The 21,410-nt window shown below is 40.0% G+C and overlaps 2 protein-coding genes across 28 annotated transcripts in view; both read left to right on the top strand.

Moving 5' to 3' along the window:
• The window catches only part of GK5 (glycerol kinase 5), a 66,342-nt gene extending 59,869 nt beyond the window's left edge, over positions 1-6,473 (top strand). For both annotated transcript variants that reach the window (XM_023621051.2, XM_023621052.2), the window contains one exon: positions 569-6,473. In XM_023621051.2, coding sequence (XP_023476819.1) covers positions 569-717 — 149 coding nt within the window. In that variant the 3' untranslated portion in view covers positions 718-6,473. The remainder of the gene's footprint in view (positions 1-568) is intronic.
• Positions 6,474-11,022: 4,549 nt separating this feature from the next.
• The window catches only part of TFDP2 (transcription factor Dp-2), a 179,420-nt gene continuing 169,032 nt past the window's right edge, over positions 11,023-21,410 (top strand). For 8 of the 26 annotated variants that reach the window (XM_070238249.1, XM_070238246.1, XM_023621040.2 and 5 more), the window contains exon 1: positions 11,023-11,615. The gene's annotated coding sequence lies outside the window, so the exon portion shown is untranslated. The remainder of the gene's footprint in view (positions 11,616-21,410) is intronic. The other 18 variants (XM_070238257.1, XM_070238262.1, XM_070238261.1 and 15 more) reach the window with 12 other exon arrangements.

Raw genomic sequence — 21,410 nt, 5'->3', positions numbered from 1 at the left:
GAATGTGTTTTCTTGCTGCTTTTTATTATAAAGCACATGATCCTCTTTGTAAAGAACAGTATATGCCAGAACTACAATATTATCTTGAACTAGAATTTAAATTAACTTGCGTGAAATGCAGCAACTTGAAAAAGAAAGTATTATATTAATTCTCAACTTTGAATTTTATGTATATCCCAGGGAGTTGCCTCCTTCCTCAAGATATATGACAAAAATCTTAATTTATCTTTGGCTTTTTTAGTTGTACAAAAATAAAATATACTATTTCTCACTTTTTTTTTCTTAGTAGCAAGTCATGAAATTAAATAAAACCACAGGGTGTGGTTGCTCTAGAAATGATTCATGCCCTGCCACACAGGGGTACAGCTGACAGTTAGAAACCAGAAGATTTTAAAATCCTGGTGTATTTGTTCTCAGGGATAGTCAGTCTAACAAAAATAAACAGCAACAAAATATTTTGGATTGTCTTTTAAAATAATAACTTTGCACCAATTCACATAGGTTTGTGGATAAACTTTATGGACTCGTTGTTTGCCTTAAAATTTGAGAATAATTTTTTCACCTATAGGGTTTTGGACTGACAAGGAGGAACTAAAGCAACTGAGGCAGAGTGAAATGGTTTTCAAGCCGCAGAAGAAATGGCAAGAATATGAAATGAGTATGGAAAACTGGGTCAAGGCCGTGAAACGCTCCATGAATTGGTATAACAAGACATAGCAGTATGCGGAAAGAATAAAACTGTGGATGGCTGGTTGTTGTGACACGCAGATGGGGCAAAGCTCAGGGATAACCAATACAATGATGACTGAGCGGAGAAGGTTTAAAATGAGTTTTGCAACCTGAGAGAAAAAGCATTGCTTTTTTGAAACAAAACAAAACGAAAAAACCCTCATTTAAAAAAATCCAAACCTTGGTGAGATTGTAAGGCAACAATACCTCAAAACTTTTTATCTTCTGTTTTGTAGCAAATTCCAAAGGACATTAACCATTTCGAACCATATTTTGACAGTTATGGGTCCTTCTTTTTCACTGGGTCAGTGGTACATATGAGGATAATTGTTTACTCTCTTTGAGTTAATAGTTCTGGGTCAAGCACCATGCACATTTTGCTCCAAAATTATGTGAAAAGTATTCCTTTAATTCTTTAAAATTAAGTGGGCTACTCAAAGCCATACAGCTAAAAAGAAAGAATAACTGAGGAAATGTGGAATTTTGAAACATGAATATTTTATATTTAAAGCCATAATTGTTCAATGTTATATCTAAATATGCACTCAATATGTCCTTCTCAGGCTTATTTCTTAGTCAAGTCTTTCCTTTTTTGGGCTTAAAGACACTGCCTTAATTGTTCCTTGTTTAGCTGAAATCTGAGCATTCTTTATGTATCGAAAAACATTGAAAAAGTAATTCTGGTTAATGAAACTAAAAAGGGTATTCATCCATAAGGAACAAGAAGAGACTATATTTTTCCTTCTCAAATAGAGTTTCTTTCAAAAACTTCTGCTAAAGCATAACATCCCATTTTTTACTAAATGCAGGTAGTAAGTATAATTCTTGCCTTTCCTCTCCTGTTGTTTTTCGTTCTCAGTTGGCAAGATGCTTGCATAAATGTGTTTGTTTCTATTAGGTGCCTAACTGACAGAGCTTTATTTGAAGAAAGTACCCTAGTTTATTGGTGACTTAAGAATTGCCTTCATTGGGGTATTTCACTTGTCCAGGTATCTTTTTGTTTTTGTCCAGTCTGCTCCACTCTGAGATACGTGCAGTGGGTAGCTGACAGAGGTGGTGGGAGTCACTCATGTTAGTGGCTGTCCTTTGGCTGCTGAGCCAGACATGCCCAGAGAGGAGCGGGGACAGTTCTGCGTCCTCAGACTTTCCTGATAGAAACATGAATAGGAGTAAGAGTTGTGAGCAGCTTCAGGCCAGGTGTAAAATTGTCCTAACGCAGTCAACCACCTTCCAGCCTGCTCTCCTGTTATTTGCCCATCCCTCCATTTGGGCTAGGTTCCTTTTGATTTGCAGCAATAATGAATTTATTTCCCTCTTGGTCAGCTTTATCACATAACATCCTACTATTGTAGAGCTAGCTGTTAAATGATAACACAGTAAAGAAGTGACTGTTACAGAGAATGTTGTTGCTGTCGTATATGTCCACTTCAGAGACAGAGATGATAGCACTGGGGCTCAAGTTGCATTTCTGCAAATTCCATCTTGGTGAGCTTTGTTTTCTCAAATTATTAAAATGTTTTGAGGGAGTCACTATAGCAAATATATAGTATTAACTCTATTAATTAAGATTTGGAAATATTTTTGTTAACTGGAGGTGTTTGGTTTACTCTAACAAGTCAGATCCTATTATGTAGATATCTTCTCCTTTTCATTTTTTGTTTTTTACATCCTTTTTACAAAGCTTAGTGGCCAGTTTGTTTTTTTATCAAAATCATGAAAGCTGCTATCTTGTTTTACTATTTCTTATAGATCCTGCTTCTCAGCAGGTATGATTTCATAGGAAATAATTCTTTTTGTATTAAGATACACTGAAGTGTAATATTATTAATACCTAAAAGTTTGTTAGCTCATCTCTTTTCTATGTTGTTCTTTCTAATCATAAAACCACAAAATAAAGAAAAATATCTTTTAGATACTATGGGAAAATAACTTTGGATATCTCTCTTGGAATTGAGCATCTCCTCAAAAATTAGGGGCTAATTTTTTTTTCTTTTGTTAGTCTAGAGGTTAATCTTTATTTTTAATATTTCTGGCTGTTTTTAGTGACACGATTTAGTAAATCTTTTGTCAGGTTTGACGTAAATCAGAAATGTGGCCATGTTTGCTTTTGTGGTTGTAGAAACAGTTGATGCTCAAAATCAATTGAGCAAAACCAAATGTCCTTCCATCTTTCAAATTCACTTTTCATTTGTATGCTAATATTTGAAGTTTAAAAAAATTTCTATGCTAATGTATTTTCCCATTATGGATCTATCAGATAGTTTTAGAGGTCTGTAGCTATCTTACCAAGGAGGAGAACGTTCCTGTACAATCCTCCTTGAAGTGGTACTAATTGCTAATTACTGTAACTAATTACTGTGGACTTTACTGATTTTTAAATTTTTTATATCCAACCATGACATGGTTTCTCAACCAGAGTATTATTGACATTTTGGGACAGGTAATCCTTTTAGGGTGCTGTGCTGTGCTTTATAGGATGTTTAGCAGCATCCCTGACCTCTACTCACCAGCTCCCAGTGGCATCCCCCTAGTTGTGATGGTCAAAAATATCTCTAAACCTTGCCAAATGTCCCCTGGGAGGCAAGATCGCCCCCAGTGGAGAAGCGCTGATACATGCAAACTGTTAGACGAAAATTGAAGACTCAGTGAATGTGGAGCATCTCTCGTACTCCTTTACTCTCTGCCTCATTTTTACTTTAGGAAATGATTGTTAGCAAAAAGAGGTTGTGGAATCTTAAAAAGGGTTTCTGCTTTGCTGGCTAATGAGGTTAAAAAAATCTCATGTTGTAACTGTCTTCTGCTCTTTTCTTTTTTTTTTTAAAGACTGGCACCTGAGCTAACACCCGTTGCCAATCTTCTTTTTTCTTCTTCTTCCTTTCCCCAAAGCCGCCCAGTACATAGTTATATATTCTAGTTGTAGGTCCTTCTGGCTCTGCTATGTGGGACGGCTTGATGAGCAGTGCTAGGTCCGTGCCCAGCATCTGAACTGGCGAAACCCTGGGCCGCTGAAGTGAGCGTGCAAACTTAACTACTCGGCCATGGGGCCAGGCCCTCTTCTGCTGTTTTTAATCACCAGCCCCCATCCCTACCCCTGCATCCTCTGTGGATGAAGAAATGAGTGGGTTCCTGACTGCAGTGTAGGATTAATGTATTCTGTAGATCAACTTTGATTTGATCTGTTTCGTTGCTTCCTTTTCACCTCTGAGCAAAGGAGATGACCACCCTCTCTTATCTGCCAAGCCTCCACCCAACTAGAGGGTCTCTGAAGGCAGGAACCCTGTCTCCTTCCACAGAACTCAATTCTGTGCCTTCGTATTTGTGGGATGAATTGTTACTGTATAAGGGCAACTTTTTTTGCATATACATTTTATCCTTGATGTTGCATACATTTGTTGATAGGGAGCAGCTTATATTTGTTGCAAGTAAAATACATTTTGTTGAGTTAGGAAGGACTACTGTGTTAGGGAAACTGGAATCTTCATACTGTTTATTTAAAAATTCTTCATATGTTTGTGTATTTGTGTAGAGATACACATCCATGAATACACGTAGTTATATTGACTTTCTAGGGTGTAATTGAAGCCTTTCTAGTCTCGGGTTTTATGTATTTGATGCAGATGACTAACAGGTTGAACTTAAGAACGCCAGGCACTCTGGTGTTAGAGGGAGGGAGCTTCAGAAGTAGCCCCTTCTGCAAGGGACTTATACTGGGGACCAGTCTATAATTAAAAATAATCTAGTCCAGGAGTTTAGCAAGAATTTTGTAATTCTTTGAGGAAAGACATAGCTGGACCCTGGGGTTCTTCAACTTTAAGTGATTCTGGAGTCATCCCAGAGAGAGCCTAGAAAGCTCAAATGTACCCCAAAGGATTTTGAATCCCTTTGGGAAATTTAGATCATGTTTCTCAATTAGAATTAAAAGCCCCAAACCTGGACCTGTCTGGTCCCAGAATCATCTTCTTGCACACCCGAAGCCAGGTCATCTGGGTTAAACCAGTCAAAATGGGTAACCCCAAAGAAATCAAAGAGGTGATCCAGAATCACATGGGTTTTTTAAGTTTTGAAGCTTCAAAGCCATAAATATTTTGGTACCAACGTCTATTCCAAGTCGGTGACTATATTTTCACCATATTCCCAAGATCCCCTTGCCCCTGGAGGAATGTAGGAATGAGTTTAGGAGTGAGGATGGACAGAGGCAGGAAACTGCAGAATCGTGTTTCTGAAATTCTTTGTTGTTCTGTTTCTACTGTCTTCCCCCCTTTACTATAAATTTGTTTTATTAAAATAAAGTGGGACTGTAAGATGTCTGTACAGATATCTATATTATTTAAAAAATAAATGATACAAGGTGTCCAATTTAAATGAGCCTATCTTCACAAGAAACTGCCAAACTGCTTTCCAGAGTAGCTGCACCGTTTTACATTCCGACCAGCACGGACGAGTGCTCAGTTTCTCCACATCCTCACCAGCATTTGATGTGGTCACAGTTTTTATTTAGTGGCTGCAATAGGTGTGTGTTTTTCTCATTGAGGTTTTAATTTGCATTTCCCTGATTAATAATGATGTTGAACATCTTTTCATGTGCTTTTTTGCCATCTGTTTATCCTCTTCAGTGAAATATCTGTTCATATCTTTTGCCCATTTGCTAATTGGGTTGTTTTCTAAATGAGCCATATCTTTAAATGAATATCTTTTTTTAAACTTTTTAAAAATCAGTCCAGTGACTTGAGAAGTCATTAAGTAGCATTTTCAAATCCTTCTAGGCAAAATGTATATAACATTTGAACATAATTTTATAATGTACTGAACAGAAGAGTTCTCATATTCCTTCTGTACTGATTATATGGTGTGGTACTAATACTGTATAATAGCCAAAATGTTTCAAAGATGCCTTTACTTAGATTGTAAAGTAGAGTTTACAAATATATGTTTTGTACATAGCCATCATAATGTTTCTAATCTTTTTAATTTAAAATAAGCTGATTTCTGTAAATGTTTCAGAGTGATTTTGTGGGAAATTAATTGGATATTTTCCTACTGGTGCAAAACAGTTAATATAAATTCTAATTCATATGCATCAATAAATTCATAATCTTATTTTTCTGATGTTCTTTACAAATTTCATAGTTTCATTAAATAGCCATTGAGAACCTCATAAACCATTGTTAAGATCTATAGGTAGAATCTCAGATGCACTGCAATGGAAATATTTTTCATATGTATGTGAATTTTTCCCTTGCCTCTTGTCTACTTTAACTTTTGGATTTGTTTTTACATTTTACCTGGAAATTCTTATTTAATACTGTTTCCTGTGTGGGTTTCTGCACATTAATAAGGTCACAGAGAAATAAGGCTATGTTAACTACAGTTGTGACTCAAGGTAAATTTGGACTTAATATGGCTAGAGAAGAAAAGTTTTCTATAACCCTACCTCTTTAGATCCTGTTTCGGCTTATTATGCTACATTCTACGTTCTTGCACAAGGGAACACTAGAGAACAAGGTTAATTCTTTGTGGTGGGAAAAAGATGATATAATCTGTTGTGAAAATACACTGTATTTTTAAATATTTAGAAAGATTTTAAGTAACTGGAGAAAAGATAATTTCAAACACTAATATGATGGAATTAACCTGGCAGCTGTTAAAAATCCCTTCTGAAAATTATTTAAAATTATTTTGGAAACTACACTGAAACAGTGAATAACTGATCTATACATATTGTATATTAAAGCCGTTTTTATTTAGTGTTCCTCTGTTCATTGCTTCAGGTTCGCACACGTATATGGTGACATCCATATGGTGGAGGACTCAGTTGGACAATCTAGATTCCATCCCCTGGCCACAGTGGAGCCTATTACTGCCTCTGAGCCTGTGGTGGTATTCCATAGTAGGAAATTTGAAGATGATAAATATTGAGTTATTAGAAGAAAAGATGGGGTTTGGTTTTAATTTTTAGTTCAAAGAATGTAATAGTCTAAATGAGAAGGACCAAGAAGAAGGGCACTCCAGCATCACTCCAGAGGGATTAAGGGCAAGGATTACTGCCCCCATTCCACAGAAGGGAACTCAGGTCTAGGGAGGGGCAGCAAGATGGCAAGTGTCACTCCAGCAAAGACAAAGCCAGGCCTGGAATCCAGGTCTTGACCCATGGGCAGCTTTTCCCTGTACTCAACTCCTCCTGACCTGTCTGTCTGCCCTAGTGCTGCTGCCTCAGGCGCCTTCAGCCTCAACCCCCACCTCTCACCACACTCAGCGGCCCAGCCTCACCATGTGGAAACAGTGCCTCTTCTTGTATTTCATGTACTGGAGGTGGTACTCGCAGAGCCAGAGCTTGGGCTGTTTCCCACAGTCTTCAGGGAACAGCAAGAAGTAGCAGGCATCGATTTCACAGTTCCCCATGTGGATCTTGTCCACATGCTTCACCTTGGTGATCTCTGGGCAAGGTGGGAGTCGAGGGCAGCAGATGGCTCAGCTGGGGCAAGGAAGGCAGAAGGGAAGGAGTACCTGCAGTCAGGACCCCTGCCCCGGCTGACCGCCTCATGTTTGTTCTCCAGGGCTGCTGTCATGGGGTCCATCTCTGGGCAAGGAAAGAGCAGTGGACAGAGGTGAACAGAAGTGGTGGTCAGGCCGTCCCTCCCCTGTCCCAGAACCAGTGCTTCCCTCCTGTCTTCCAGACCTCATCCCCCTACGAATATTTAACTTATTTTACCTGGTTTTGAAGCTGGCTGGTCCAAGCTCCTCTCCTGTCTGCCCACCCACCCATATAGCCCAGATGTCTCTGATGCCCGATTTGGACCTCTTGCCACTAGGATCAGGAGGTGTGGATCCAGTCCAGTCCTGGGATTGATAAGAGCTTCTCCTGTGCAATGGGATTGATCCAGTTCTGCCAAAGTTGCTGTGAGACAGATGAAATAATGGATCTTCTCTTCCATGCCCATAACAGAAACTGGTGCCGACTCCCCAGTGTGCCTGGGCCTCCTTCCTGAGCACCAGATGCAAGGAGCTGCCTGCCCATGGGACTGCTCCCAGAGGTCCCTCCACAGGCACATCAGACTCTAGAGGTCCAGAAGGGAGTTCAACCTTTCCTCCCTGCAAACCTCTTCCTCCTGGTTTTTATTCCTTATACCTCACATAAGCCGTGTATTCCTTTCACCTCACATTCTATATTTTTAGGATGAATAAAGTATTTTATCATAAAAAGGACTTTAGATTTGATGTTAAGAAGAGGTTACTTTTATTAAGGATGCCCGCGAAATCCTTTTACTGCCCTAACCAAGTCATTCCAGAAATGGACTGAGAAGGTTGTGTCCCTCACTGAGGATACTCCAAGTCTTTGATTCTACTCCACCCTATTAATGTGATTAAACTGTACATAATAGGACTGTCTCTGGAAGACAAGGCTCTCACATTTTTCTCTTAAGAGTTTTTTCTTTTGTCAGTCACTGGATGGATTAGGGGCTGTGAGAACAGGATACTTAAGAAAAATATCTGCAGTTGTCCAGACAGCTACAGATCTTTTTGTATGATAAAAAGATTTCACTAAGGACCTTGTCACTCAAAGTGTGGTGTTTGGGGAAGCAGCACCCATTGGGAGCTTGTTGGAAACGCAAACTCGACACCTCACCTCAGACCTACTGAGTGTGAATTTTAATAAGATCTCCAAGGGATTCCTGTGCACATTACAGTTAGAGGCGCTGGTCCAGGAGTCCTACAGCTCCACCTACAGAAAGAGCATCCAGCTCCAGGAGAGGGGCAGCCCATGGAAATTCCTCAGGTTGAATGTATCAGATCTCTCTGTCATGGTCCTCTCTTTGTTGACCTGTATATTTACAAATGAGACGACTTATTTATGCTTCTCTCCACTTGCCAACTGTGCGGGGTTGTGGCGCTCTCCTCCATTCAATAAAAACTTTCTGAGCTTCTCTTAAGCACTGAGGATGTGGTAATGAGTAGGATGACTGGCCTGAATCTCAGGGAGCTTACAGTCTGATGGGGTACAGATACCAAGTGACTAATCAGAAGTTTGGTGAATGTTAGAAAGACAAGCAGAATTTTGTGGGGAAAAGAGCTGGAGAGGAGTCAGAGGAAGCTTTTCTGGAGAAAGTCTAAGCTCAGGTGAGAAGGCACATGTAGGTAAGGTGCGGGTGAACCGGGAGATTGCTCCGAGCACAAGGAATACCCATGAACGGAGCTCTTTGAACATTTATGTTTGTACTTCCAATGCCTCGCACTGTTCTTGGCATACAGTAAGTGCTTAATAACGGTTTGCTGAATCAGTAAGTGTTCCGTCATGTTTCAGACATCTACTCGCTGGCATTGGAGATGGTGGAAGCTTCATTTTCCTTTTCAAAGGAAACAAGATCCCTTAATGGGGAAATGAGAAGGAAGAGAGAAAGCTGAGTGTTGTGCAAATTGCTAAATTGGAACTGTGAGTGGGAATGAAAAATTGATTTACATGAATTTTCCTCCCTGAAGCAACTCGACAATTTATTCTGTTCTGGAGAATTTTCAGTTTTTGGCTTCAAAACCAAGCTGTTTCTTCTTCTGAATTTCTTGGCCTGCTGTGAAACTAGCATTTAGCGTCTTTTACAGCAAACCCTGATTAGGTCATGGAAATTCACAGCTAGATCAAACCAGTATATGGAAAATTTGAAACTTCACTGCTCACTTTACTTCGTGGTATTGGAAGTTGTTACGAAAGACTGATTTTTAAATCATTTTTTTCAAAAATAGTGAATATTCGTGAGTGATAATAATTGCCATCATTTATTGAACACAACAGTGTGTGTTACATAGCAAAATCCTCATATTAACTCTACAAGAGAGTAAGTTGAGCCATATGAAAATTGCCAAATATTAGCAATTTCGTAGAATTCAACTTAATATTAACTTCAGATTCTCACCTTAGAAACATATAAATAGGTTAGAGAATCTCTGATACCCATAGCCTTACTCCAAAATTTAGTACTGAGTTTTCCTCGTAAAGAGATCCCGAGTGAGTTACGGTTCCTTAGTAACATCCACCCCTCTGACCTCCATTAGCCCAGCGCTCTGTGTCTACCTCTGTTATGGTCGTTTACACGTCGTACTGAGGTGGTTTACCATCCATCTTCTCTGCTAGATGGAGTTCCTTAAGGGTGGAGGTTTTGTCTGTATTGCTCATTTTTTAAAAATTTTTTATTTTTCCTTCTTCTCCTCAAAGCCCCCCAGTACATAGTTGTGTATTCTGGTCGTGGGTCCTTCTAGTTGTGGCATGTGGGATGCCGCCTCAGCCTGCCTTTACGACTGGTGCCATGTCCGCGCCCAGGATTGGAACTGGCGAAATCCAGGGCCGCCCAAGCGGAGCGCGCGAACTTAACCACTTGGCCACAGGCTGGCCCCTGTATTGCTCGTTTTTGTATCTTTGTGCCTAGAGTGTGTGAAAAGCATTTGTTAAATTGAAACTTTAACAAAATTTCTTGGAAATTAAATAAATACTATTGATTTATGACTGGAAAGTGTACTCACTTTTGCGTTTTTGAATCAGTCCGAGGAGTATTTGGCGTTCTTGAACTCCTAGGACTTTTACCTATGTACAACTATGCAGAAATTGTCTCTCCAGTCCCCTCCAGAGAAAGGTCCAAAGGTGCTCTCACTTCCTTTAGGTATTTACTTAAATGGCACCTTTTATGCCGCCTTCCCCGAGCACCCTATTTAAGGCAAGCCGTCCCTCAAACACCTTCTTTGCTTAAGGTTTTCCCCGTAGCATGTATCAGCACGTAACATAGTTTATATTTGGCTTATTTCTTTTTCATATTGTTTTTCCCACCCAACTAAAATGTAAGCGCACATGATTTTTCACATAGGCAGAGAATTAATAGACAAAATGTTTTAATATTGAACTAAATGGACAGATATTTCGGGGTGTGGGCACTGCGATTTTCTCTTCAAGTTTCCATGTGACATAGTGACCTGGCTGGTTGGATCCCACTTGCCAAGGTAGTGAAGAACCCACATCCCTAGTGGTCTCTAACCAATTATCTGAATAATTACGGGGTGTCCCACACTTGGCCTCACACGTGGCCTCACAGTCAATCGTCCCCATGCCCCTCCTCGCGGCTCTCGGGGGCGACCCCTCTAAAGGCCTGGGGACCGAGACGTAACCGCCCTAGTTTCCCTCTTTCTAAGAGAGGTGGGGTTTTCCTGCTTCGGCCTTGGGCGATAAGGGCGGATGAGAAAGTCAAGAGTCCCACCCAAGCTCGGGGGAGCGGGGGAAGGGCGTGCCTACAAATTTTAGGCCTCAGGCCTGCAGATGGGTCGTCCGGGGAGCGAGGCGGCGGGGTCCCTTCGGGGGACCCATTAGGCATCCGGGGTGGGCCACCCGGGGCTGGGCAGAGCGCTGAGGCCCCGCCCCTCCACCTCAGCCCCCTCCTCTCCTCGGGAAGGGGCGGGGTTTGTTTACTCCTTGCACGCACCGCCGGCCCTGCCAATCCGCGGGGAGCGGCGCCTTACGACACTCGGCCCGAGGGCCAATGGGCGCTGCCCGTGCTGCTCCGCCGCCAAAGCTCGCGCGGGGGAAGCGGGGCCGCGGCTGGGCCGGGTGAGGGCGGACGAAGCTGCTGCGCGCTCGGCTGCAGCCGCCCCGCCGCAGCTCGGCACGCGGGCGCGCCCTGACCCTTCCTCCCTGGCCAGGCCCGCGGTGCGGACCGTTCGGCGTCCGGGGGCCGCGAACTCCACGGCCTCGACTGGGCAGGCCGCCGATCTCCCGCCCCTGGCCCGAGTGCGAGTCCGCCGGGACCCGGCCGCCGCCGAGCGCGGGCGCCACGGGAGCGGCGGCGCCGAGGACGCGCCCCGGGCTCGGAAGCACAGCCCTGCGCGGCCGCCTCGTCCTCTGCAGCCGAGCGGCGGTAAGGTCCGGGGCGGGGGCACGGGCCCGCGGGCCGGGGCCTCTGGACCGGCCCGGCGCGTTCCCGGGCAGTTTTCCCTCCCTGCGCCTCCGGGCCCCCGTGTCCCCCCAGTCCCATCTGTTTATTCCCACGGCTTCTCCCAGGCCTGGCCGACTAACCCGTGCGTGTCTGGAGGGAGTCGGACACCAGAGAGCCCCCCTGACCAACACACACACACACACACACACACACACACAGCATACTGGGGGGGAGGTGACGTCCCTGAGTCACGCCTCGTGTTAGAGAGGAAGGGCTGCTTTCTACTTTCTCTGTCTCTTCAGGGCAGAAGGATGGCTTCTGAGTCTGGTTTTCTGGCTTTTCCACCTTTCGTGACCCACATGCCTCTATCTGTCTCCCTCAGGATTCTTTTAGGGTTCCAGAGCTTCGTGCGCTTGTAAGAACCTCATATTCCCCATAAGGGAACTTCTCTCTGAAGTAGAGGATCACTCTGGGCCCAGGCTCCTTTGAGAAATTCCAGAGAGCTAAGTGAAAAAAAAAACAAAAGTAAAAAGTATAAAGGTTTTTGCAGGATCTCGCAGAGAGACAGTTCAACAAAGTGGATGAGCGCTCGGCTCTGGTACCAGCTTGTGTCCCCTTGCTTTGTGTGGTCTCGGTTTCTTCGTCTGTAAAACTCCATCTACCGATTCGGGGTGTTGCAAGGAGTAGATGAGCTAATCTGTGGAACGCGTTTGGAACAAAGCTCACCACGTATTAAGTGCCCTGCATGAGTTAGGCATTTTCACTATTGACTGCTATGAATGCTGGTTCAGAAAAGTTCCCTGTATTGTTTCTCTTTTTCTCTTGAAACGGTTAACAGGCTCATCTCTTTCCATATTCAGTGCTGAAGCTCCCTTTGAATACTTTTCTCTTCCTCGTTCTATCTCAGAGGGCTCGGACTCCCTGTCCCACTTATTTGCTCTCTTTTTAGTAAGTCAGTAGCTCATTCTCTTCCTTCCCCTTTCGCCCCCAAATCTTAGTTTTGTGTTTTTTCATTTCACTTCTGTAGCCTAACTTTTTCTGGGCCACTTTTGTTTTCTCTTAATGGTTTGAAATCATCTTCACCTAATAAATATAGTGAAGTTATTCATATGCCTTATATACAGTGTAATCATGACCCTGTCTCTGTTCAAAATTAAATATAAAATAATTTAGTTGTTCTGATATTGCATGTTCCTTTTCCATTTCACTGATATCCTATAATTTAGCCAAAGCTTTATCACTATCCTATATCTTTGATAGCAGTGTCCATTCTCAAGTAGCACCAGGAGAAAAATCAAATGCCTAGACCCCGGATTCTGTCACACTTGTGTACTGGCTCTGGATGCATTTGTTATTTATTAGAACATCTTGTGCCTGGAACTAGAGTCTAGTCTCATGGCAGACATGGTGTCTGTGGCACTGTTCTGGCAGTACAGCTGCAGTTTCAGCAGTGTGGCACTTACATTTGTTAAAAAAGGTTCAAGACTTATTAAACTCTTACTTTTCAGTTCTCTTTATTTCTAGTTGTCTAATCAAGAGAGAAAATGGAGTTTTTCAAGTGTATAATAATTCTTATTACCATTTTGTGGTCTTGTAACTTCACCCCCAACTCTTTTAAGTGTGTAGTCCAACTGGCACGGTCAAGTTTTTCCCTTGCAGCCAAAATTCTTGACTGTCTGAGCTGTGTCCTCGCAATAGAACTGGAAATTGGATGTAAAGATATGTTTATTCTTAATGTGGAAGGTATTTATGGATGAAAATTATACACTAAAACACATCCTAAAGGACTCAAAGATTGCTTTTTATAATTAGGAATGGAAATGAGAATATGCATTTGCTTTTTTTTTTTTCAACATGATAGAAAGACTGGCTTTGTTTTCTTGCTGTTGATGATTTGTTTATACATAATGCATGAGTTACTTATATTTACATAGCACTTCACCATTTTTAAAGTCCTTTTAGATGTATAAAAGTTTCTTAGCAAAGTAAGGAAACAGCCTGAGCCAAAATTAAATTCATGGCAAAGGTAGTGAATTAGAACCTAAGTATTCTGACATCCAGTCCATGGTTTCTTGGTCAATCTTAACAGGAACGAGGATGGAGAGGAAGAGTTTAAGGTGAAGTTTTAAAAGCAGAGGGGGGATATTTCTAATTTGGGCATTAAATGTTAGGTATTGAGTAGTACATTAGCATCTTACTTTTTATTTTTAAACTTAGGTATGTTTCTTTTAGAAGTTAAATGATAAGCCATACTATCTATGAACTTACTCATAGTCAGTTTACATTGTCCCTTGGCAAACTTTACTTTTTTTCTGACCTTGTCATTGTATTTTAAACTCTTATTGCAGTATGTATCATAATAGATCTCAGAAGAAACTAGAAAGCCTACAGTTGAGTGTTTTTTTAGGTCATAGAATTTTAAATTGTAATGAATTTTAAGGATTATTAAATATACTTGCCTCTTCATACTTGAATCCTTTCCAGTTTAATCTGGGATACATGACTCCAGGGGTGAAGCATGAAGAGATTTAAAAGTAGATTCGTGAACTCTTGGAGATTTTATGCAAAATTTTATGCATTTGTATATTTTTCTGGAGAGAAGATTCATAGTTTCATAGTTTCTGAGGGAAAGATACTTGGACAACTAACTTTTGTAAAATTATTTCTTTTACTGAACTAGAAGTTGTCTTCACTGGTTCTAGTTCTGTCTCTTCTATATGTCAGTTTTCAAATATTTGAAGATACTTATTATATTCCACTGATTCTTTTCTTCTCTATGCAAAATATTCTCAGTCTTTAACCTCTTCTAATGATTTTGTTGTTTTAATTTGAACCTCCTTACAATACTGATGGCTTCTTTGTGGATTTCTTTCAGTTCATCCATACCTTTCTTCAAAGTGTAGTGCCCCAAATTAGATGTGAACTAGTAGAGAAGACCATAAGTCACCTGTCTGCTCTTAACGCATATGCTTTAAGATAGAGTAGATTTGCTCCTTGGGTAACCACATCACACTGTTAATTCATGATAATGTTCTGGTTAAAAAGGTGAACTCTGGGGCTAGCTTCCCTGGGTTTAAAACCTGGCCCCACAGTTTATTAGCTGGGTGACCTTGAGTAAATTATGTAAACACTTTTGGGCCTCAGTTTTCTCATCTGGAAAATGGAGTTTATAATAATACCTGTCTGGTAGGTTTGTGATAAGGAATAAATGAACCCATTATGTAAAGCATTTAGCGTGGTCCCTGGCATTAAAGTGCTATGTGTGTTACCTATTATTGATGTTGTAGTCACCCAAAATTCTTGAGTTGTTTTATCCATGCTCTCCCTCTTGTTTGTTAAGTCATGCTCTTCTGAGTCTTTAATAGCATTATTTTTTTTGTAGGACATTACATTTACCTGTACTAAATTTTGTCACATTGGTTGCAGTCTGTTGACTTTTAAGAAACCTGATTTGGGGGGCCGGCCCCGTGGTCGAGTGGTTAAGTTCATGTGCACCGCTGCAGCAGCCCAGGGCTTCGCTGGTTCGGATCCTGGGCGTGGACACGGCACCACTTGTCAGGCATGCTGAGGCGGCATCCCACATGCACAACTAGAAGGACCCACAACTAGAAAAAATATACAGCTATGTACTGGGGGGATTTGGAGAGAAAAAGCAGGGAAAAAAACTCCAAAGATTGGCAATAGTTGTTAGGTCAGGTGCCAATCTTAAAAGAAAAAAAAAAAGAAAGAAACCTGATTTGGTCATCCAATAAATAGACATTTATTTGCCCGTAGATTTGATGAACTCTAAGTTTGATAATGCTGACATTACCTTCATGCAGATCTTACTAAAATGTTGACTAGGTAGGAGTAAGAGCAGTGCTCTTTCCCTGGTACAGCCTCTCTTAAGGGTGACAAAAACTCATTAATTCTTCCATTCAAGTTGTTAGGCCAATTAGAAATCCAGCTAACTTATCATTATTCACATAAAATATTTCCAAGTTTTCACAAGGAAAATGTAAGGAACTTTAACAGTCGCCTTTCTAAACCCCAGGTAATTTTATATAGTACTTCATTTTTTAAACCCTGTCTGTTCAGTAACTGTCAGGAAAAGAGCGTTAATCTGCCATTACTTGTCCTTAATGAAACTATACTGTTTCTGGTAGCGTATGTTGGTTACTATTTTCTCTGTGTTCACAAACTTCTCTCAGGAATGATTCTAGAATCTTGTCGAGAGTTACATTTAACTTTTTACAGTAGAAGTTACTTTTAACTTCACTGAGCAGTAGTTGGCAGCAGCCTTTCTCTTTTCTTGAACAACAGTACTACATTTTTCTGTCTTGGGTCTCCAGGCACCCTCTCCTGTTCATCGTTCCGGAACAGCTGCCAACAGCTGCATGGAGATTTCCTCTAGAGGGATATACCTTGTTGAAGGTTTACTTAGAGCACTTAGGGATTTTCGTTAATCTTCTCATCCATGTTGAGCTTTGGTTTCCATTAATTCATTGATTAAATTTATTAAGTGCCCATTTGGGGGCAGGATACCAATGCGTGTTTCATCCCGTACAATCTGAAGAGCGTTTTTCTTGATGGAGCTGCCTGAAGCAAAAGCAAGACACATCCCTTTCTCTCCGTTCCTACCGTTGTTGCCATAGGCTGGGCCTCCGTTCCTTCTGTGCTGGACTACAGTAAGCTTCCTGTTGACCTTGCTTCTTCCAGTCTTTTTCTCTCTCCAATCCTTAAGCATTGTAGCCAGAGTCATCTTTGTTTTAAAAATGCATGTATCTCAGGCTGGCCCTGTGGCTGAGTGCTTAAGTCTGCACTTTCTGCTTCGGTGGCCCAGGGTTTCACTAGTTCGGATCCTGGGCGCGGACATGGCACTGCTCATCAGGCCATGCTGAGGCGGCGTCCCACATAGCACAACCAGAGGCACTCACAGCTAGAATATACAGCTATGTACAGCGGCGCGGGGGGACTTTGGGGAGGAGAAGAAGAAAAAAAAGAAGGTCGGCAACAGTTGTTAGCTCAGGTGCCAATCTTTTAAAAAAAAAACAGACCCTGGAGGTCCATCCAATTAAAAAAAAAATACATGTATCTCTTTGAAGTCTTTTTCTTCCTCATTGGAATAATCTGTAAGGATCTAATTAGATTTTTATTTTTGAGTACTTTCCAGCTCCCTTATTCTGTTTTCTGTTTAGTATCCTTTCATTTTTTAAATTTTATTTTTTTCCTTTTAAAGATTGGCACCTGAGCTAACATCTGTTGCCAATCTTCTTCTTTTTTCTTCTTCTTCTCCCCAAAGCCCCCCAGTACATTGTTGTGTGTTCTAGCTGTAGGTCCTTCTGAAGGAGAACGTGCGAACTTAACCACTCGACCATGGGGTCAGCCCCTACTATCCTTTTAAATTCAAGCCTTTTTTTTTTTCACCTTCGTTATTCGTAGGGATAATATAAACCATCAGCCAGATAGTAGGCACAGAGAAATGGTGACTCCCCAACAGCTGGTCTTTGTGTGGGTCACTCAGCAGACAGACATGCAGTGCTTACTATGTATGGGGCACTGAGTTGACAAAGGGACATGACATAGCCTCCCTCGGCCCTTCAAGAATTCTAAGTGCGGGGAAAGATAGAATAGGGGAAAGTAGTTTGGAGAAGCCAAAAATCTTTTTTTTAATACTCAAAAGCATAATAAGTTTATTTAACAGATTCTATTTTACTTTAAAAAGAGCCAAGTATGTTGTTATTGAAGAATAATTTGTTAAAGTGACCAGTTCAGTTCTATTTAAGTTAAATCAAATTGTAAAATAACAAGCCTATAAATGTAAAAAATAATATGTATTTAAAACTGCCAAAATAAGATGTTTCATCAAAACCGGAAGCATGGACTTCTCTTTTACAGTCCACTTGAGAGTGGACAATTGAAAAATCAGTCTGTAAGGTTTTCCTCCACAGCATCCTTGAAATTGTGGTGGGGATAAAAACTAACTGTAAAAGAGAAGGATTTATTAAATACTGCTCAAAGGAGAGAGAGAGAGAGTGATAAGCAGTTGCTATAAGAACATATACAACTAAAAAATGACAGTCAATGAAATGATTTCTAGATTAATAAAAGTTTTGGAAAACTGAAATAATTCTGCACTAATTGATACATTTTTAGTTGTAAAGTCTTTACAAGTAGGAAAATTTTGTGAGCATAGTGATGATGTATTTCTAAGTTGAACAAATCAGTATTCAAAGGTAACAGAATACATTACCTGTATAAGAATTCTAAGAAACATAAACTGAAAATCTGTGTGAAAAATTCCATCATTATGTATGAAAAGTATAGAATACTTGCTGATGTTAACGTTCTGCCTGAAATTTTGCCATTAATTTTATACTATCCAAGACATTATACTATATCACAGTTGATGTAAAAATAATTACTAAACATAGATCTTTAAAGAAAATAATTTGTGGAGGATTAACAATAGTGGTCAGAAAAACTGTTTTAGAAAGGTTTTCTAAGAATACTGAACTGTTTTTGATCTTGAAAGACTTATTTGAAAATCTTTTAAATAGGTAGTTTTTCGGATAGACTTTCATGGGTGGGAAAGGGAGGATAAGGGCAGCTTACATTCTTATCTAATAAAAACCAATTGCAGTATAAATTCCTTGATTATTTTATGGAAAAAGAATCACAAGTCTTATTGATTTCTTGAAGTCTTTGTACTGTCATAATAAAAACTTCAGACAATTAAGATAACTTATTAAGCATATTTCAGAATTGCAAAAATGGAAAAGCAAAAGGCAAAAGAGAATCATCTGATTTCAATCAAAGTACCAAAATGCTAATCATTATTCAGAGTTTTTTTTTTTTTTTGATGAAGCATTTAGTAAAGCTCAGGGATAAATGGAGTAGAGGCAACTGTTTAAATTTCAGATATAAGAATTTCATGGTTCCCATTGAGATGTTTTGCTTCTTCGAGTTTTAGCTTTTCAAAACTGGAAGTCAGCAAAGCAGCTATGAATAAGCAGGATTACTGTGGACACAAGTAATGCAAAAACATTGTCTAAGAAAAATTCAGTACTGAAATTAATTCAGTACTGTCAATGAGTTATTTTAAACCTAGAAAATGCTGTAGCATACATTTCCATTCGGGGGTACCAGTATTTATTTAGGTGTTCGCAGATGTTGGAGTCTTTCCTAAGTCATGTCAGAATGATTTAGGTCTATTAGAAGCAATAACTTCTCCCAGTGACCTTAGCAAATTTGAGCAAGACTTGCTGACTTCATTAGTAAACTAGTTAATTGCAATGTAAAAGTGACTAAATGTTTTTTATTAATGAGCTCTCTCTGAAAGAACTAAAAAAAGTATTCCTTCTTCCCAAGCCACATTATTTTCTTTTATTGTGATTGTATCAGATCCATTACTATTCTTTGGATAATCTGGACTATCAGATACTACAACTCTAAAAAAGATCTGTTCTGCGTTATTAGTTTCCTAGTTGAAGTTATGCTCTGGGGAAAGAGTTCCAGACAGTTGAATTTCCTCTCTTGACATTAAGTGAAATTTCAAGAAACTGAAATAGTAAGCAAAAGCATGTGAAACTAATGCTAAGGAAAAGACTTTTTTTTTTTTAGTGAGGAAGATTGGCCTTGAGCTAACATCTGTACCAATCTTCCTCCACATTGCATGTGGGATGCTGCCACAACATGGCTTGACAAGTGGTGTGTAGGTCCACGCCCAGGATCCAAACCTGTGAACTCCCGGCCACCCAAGGAGAGCACAGAAACTTAATCACTACGCCACTGGGCTGGCTCCAGGAAAAGACTTTTTAGAAAGGGGTCACTATGTAAAAACCCTTCTTCCCCATAACAGAAAAAAATTCCAAGAGAGATATCATAGTAGGTAAAGAAAATAAGAGGTTCTATTAATATAAGCAGCTCATTAACAAAAGCGAAATCCTGTTTACAATAAGGCCGTTCTTCCTGTAACCTGCGAAATGTAAAAGACCACAGCATATTTTCTAGGATTAAGTAAGAAAATAAAGATCCATAATCTGAGTACTTTGTATTCAGTCTGAATTTCTAATGGCTTACTTTACGCAATACCTGCTGTGTGATAAGGATCTTATTTAATCCTCCCCAAAAGTGTATAAGATAGGCTTTCTTTTCTTTCCTTTTATAGCTAAAGGACACAAGTAGCTTCAGTGGGATCAGAAAGACAGCAGTGGCAGAGCTGGGGCTCAGAAGTGAGTCTCTATGACTGTCATGTTAGCCATTCTACCCTGGATCTTCAGTGTTCGTGCAAGAACCCAACAATCTTTACAGATGCTTCTTAGTTGGGTCTTTCCAGTATAATTTCTGCTTTTTCTAGAGGGTGGTGAATTCATTCAAATATAAGTGAGTGATTTGAAAATTAGCTATTGTTTATGTTTGATCATCCTTTCACCAGCGTCACTGTTTACTGTAATTTTAAAAATAGACTATTTTTGTGTAATGTATGTGGTATCTTAAATTCGAGTGTATTTCAGTTAACTGGTTAAATCATGACTATAAGACGTGTGAATCTGTTATACTGACTTGTTTACTGTGAATAGAAACAAGCACATTCTGAGATGAGACGTTAACCTAACTTCTTTGTAATATAAATGTTTTAATTTTATTGTAAGGCCTATATTATGTGCTACATATCCTTTTGGCTTGTTCAAAAATTAAATATACGTAGGGTAAAGGAAAACATGGGTATAATGAAATGATGTAAAATCTTAAAGTTGGGATGACAAAAGAGAAAAAAGCTAAAAGTGTTCCAAAAAGTAAGAAGAATAAAGATATAGCAAATAATAGTGGCAGTGTTTACGGTCAGTCAAAGAGCAGGAGTACCATGTATTTCATAGGCAAAGATGCTGTGGCTCATGATGTGGTTATCAACAGCGGTCGGGGTGTGTCTGTTCAATTGAACATGCAACCAGAAAATGAGTGTATTTGAAAATAAGAATGATCGTACATGTCTTTTCATCTAAGTAGAAAATAAAGCACAAAAGGCTTTTCACTTTACCTTTAACTCTAGGTATAGATTGAAGTATTCTGAGAAACTACTGAAGAGAGCTCACACTGGCGCGCTCTCTCTCAGTGTCAGAAGCCTCTGACTTATTTCATACTTCTTCCTGTTTGTGTAAAATTCACTCCAGTATTTCACTCTGGAAAGAAACAATTTGAGTTAGATTGGCTTTGAATGAAAACAGAGAACTATTACCTTAATTTGACTTACTAATTTTTGAAAACCTTTTTCTGATTGTTTTTTGTCATCTTAACTACCTCAGGGGTAGAGTAATTCTTAGCCCACCAGTTGTTATTTATTAGGCTTCCTGTAACAATAGGCAGAATATGAAGCAATTTTTCCCATTGTGTCTAATAGCAACTTTGTAGAATTTTGCATAATTAATCTACATCTATCTTAAGTAACCAATCTGTTTGGTGAAATTTTTATGTCCGGTATTGTAAGCTCGCACAGTGTACGTTTTCTAGTGCCTGCTGTGTGTGAATCTTACTGTGTCTGATTGTTCCTGGTGCCACTCCCTGTTTATCTACTTTTGGTCTTATCTCTTGGCTGTCTTGCACAAATCCCACATTTCCTCAAGAGTGGTGTGGGAGATGAAGTGCTAAGGATGAGGAAGTAAAGTAGGCCAGTTGTGTTTTCTGGATTCTTCTGCGCCTGGGGTCTCAGGGTTGCCTTTTGACTTCTATTTTAGTATTCGGCTGCTATCAATTTTAAACTTTTCTTTTTTTTTTTTGAGTAGAAATTTCATTGGTTAT

The sequence above is a fragment of the Equus caballus genome, chromosome 16 (genome assembly GCF_041296265.1).
Source record: "Equus caballus isolate H_3958 breed thoroughbred chromosome 16, TB-T2T, whole genome shotgun sequence".
Taxonomy (NCBI): Eukaryota; Metazoa; Chordata; class Mammalia; order Perissodactyla; family Equidae; genus Equus; species Equus caballus.
Note: the sequence above shows the minus strand (reverse complement) of the source record. Positions and strands in the feature narration are given on the sequence as shown.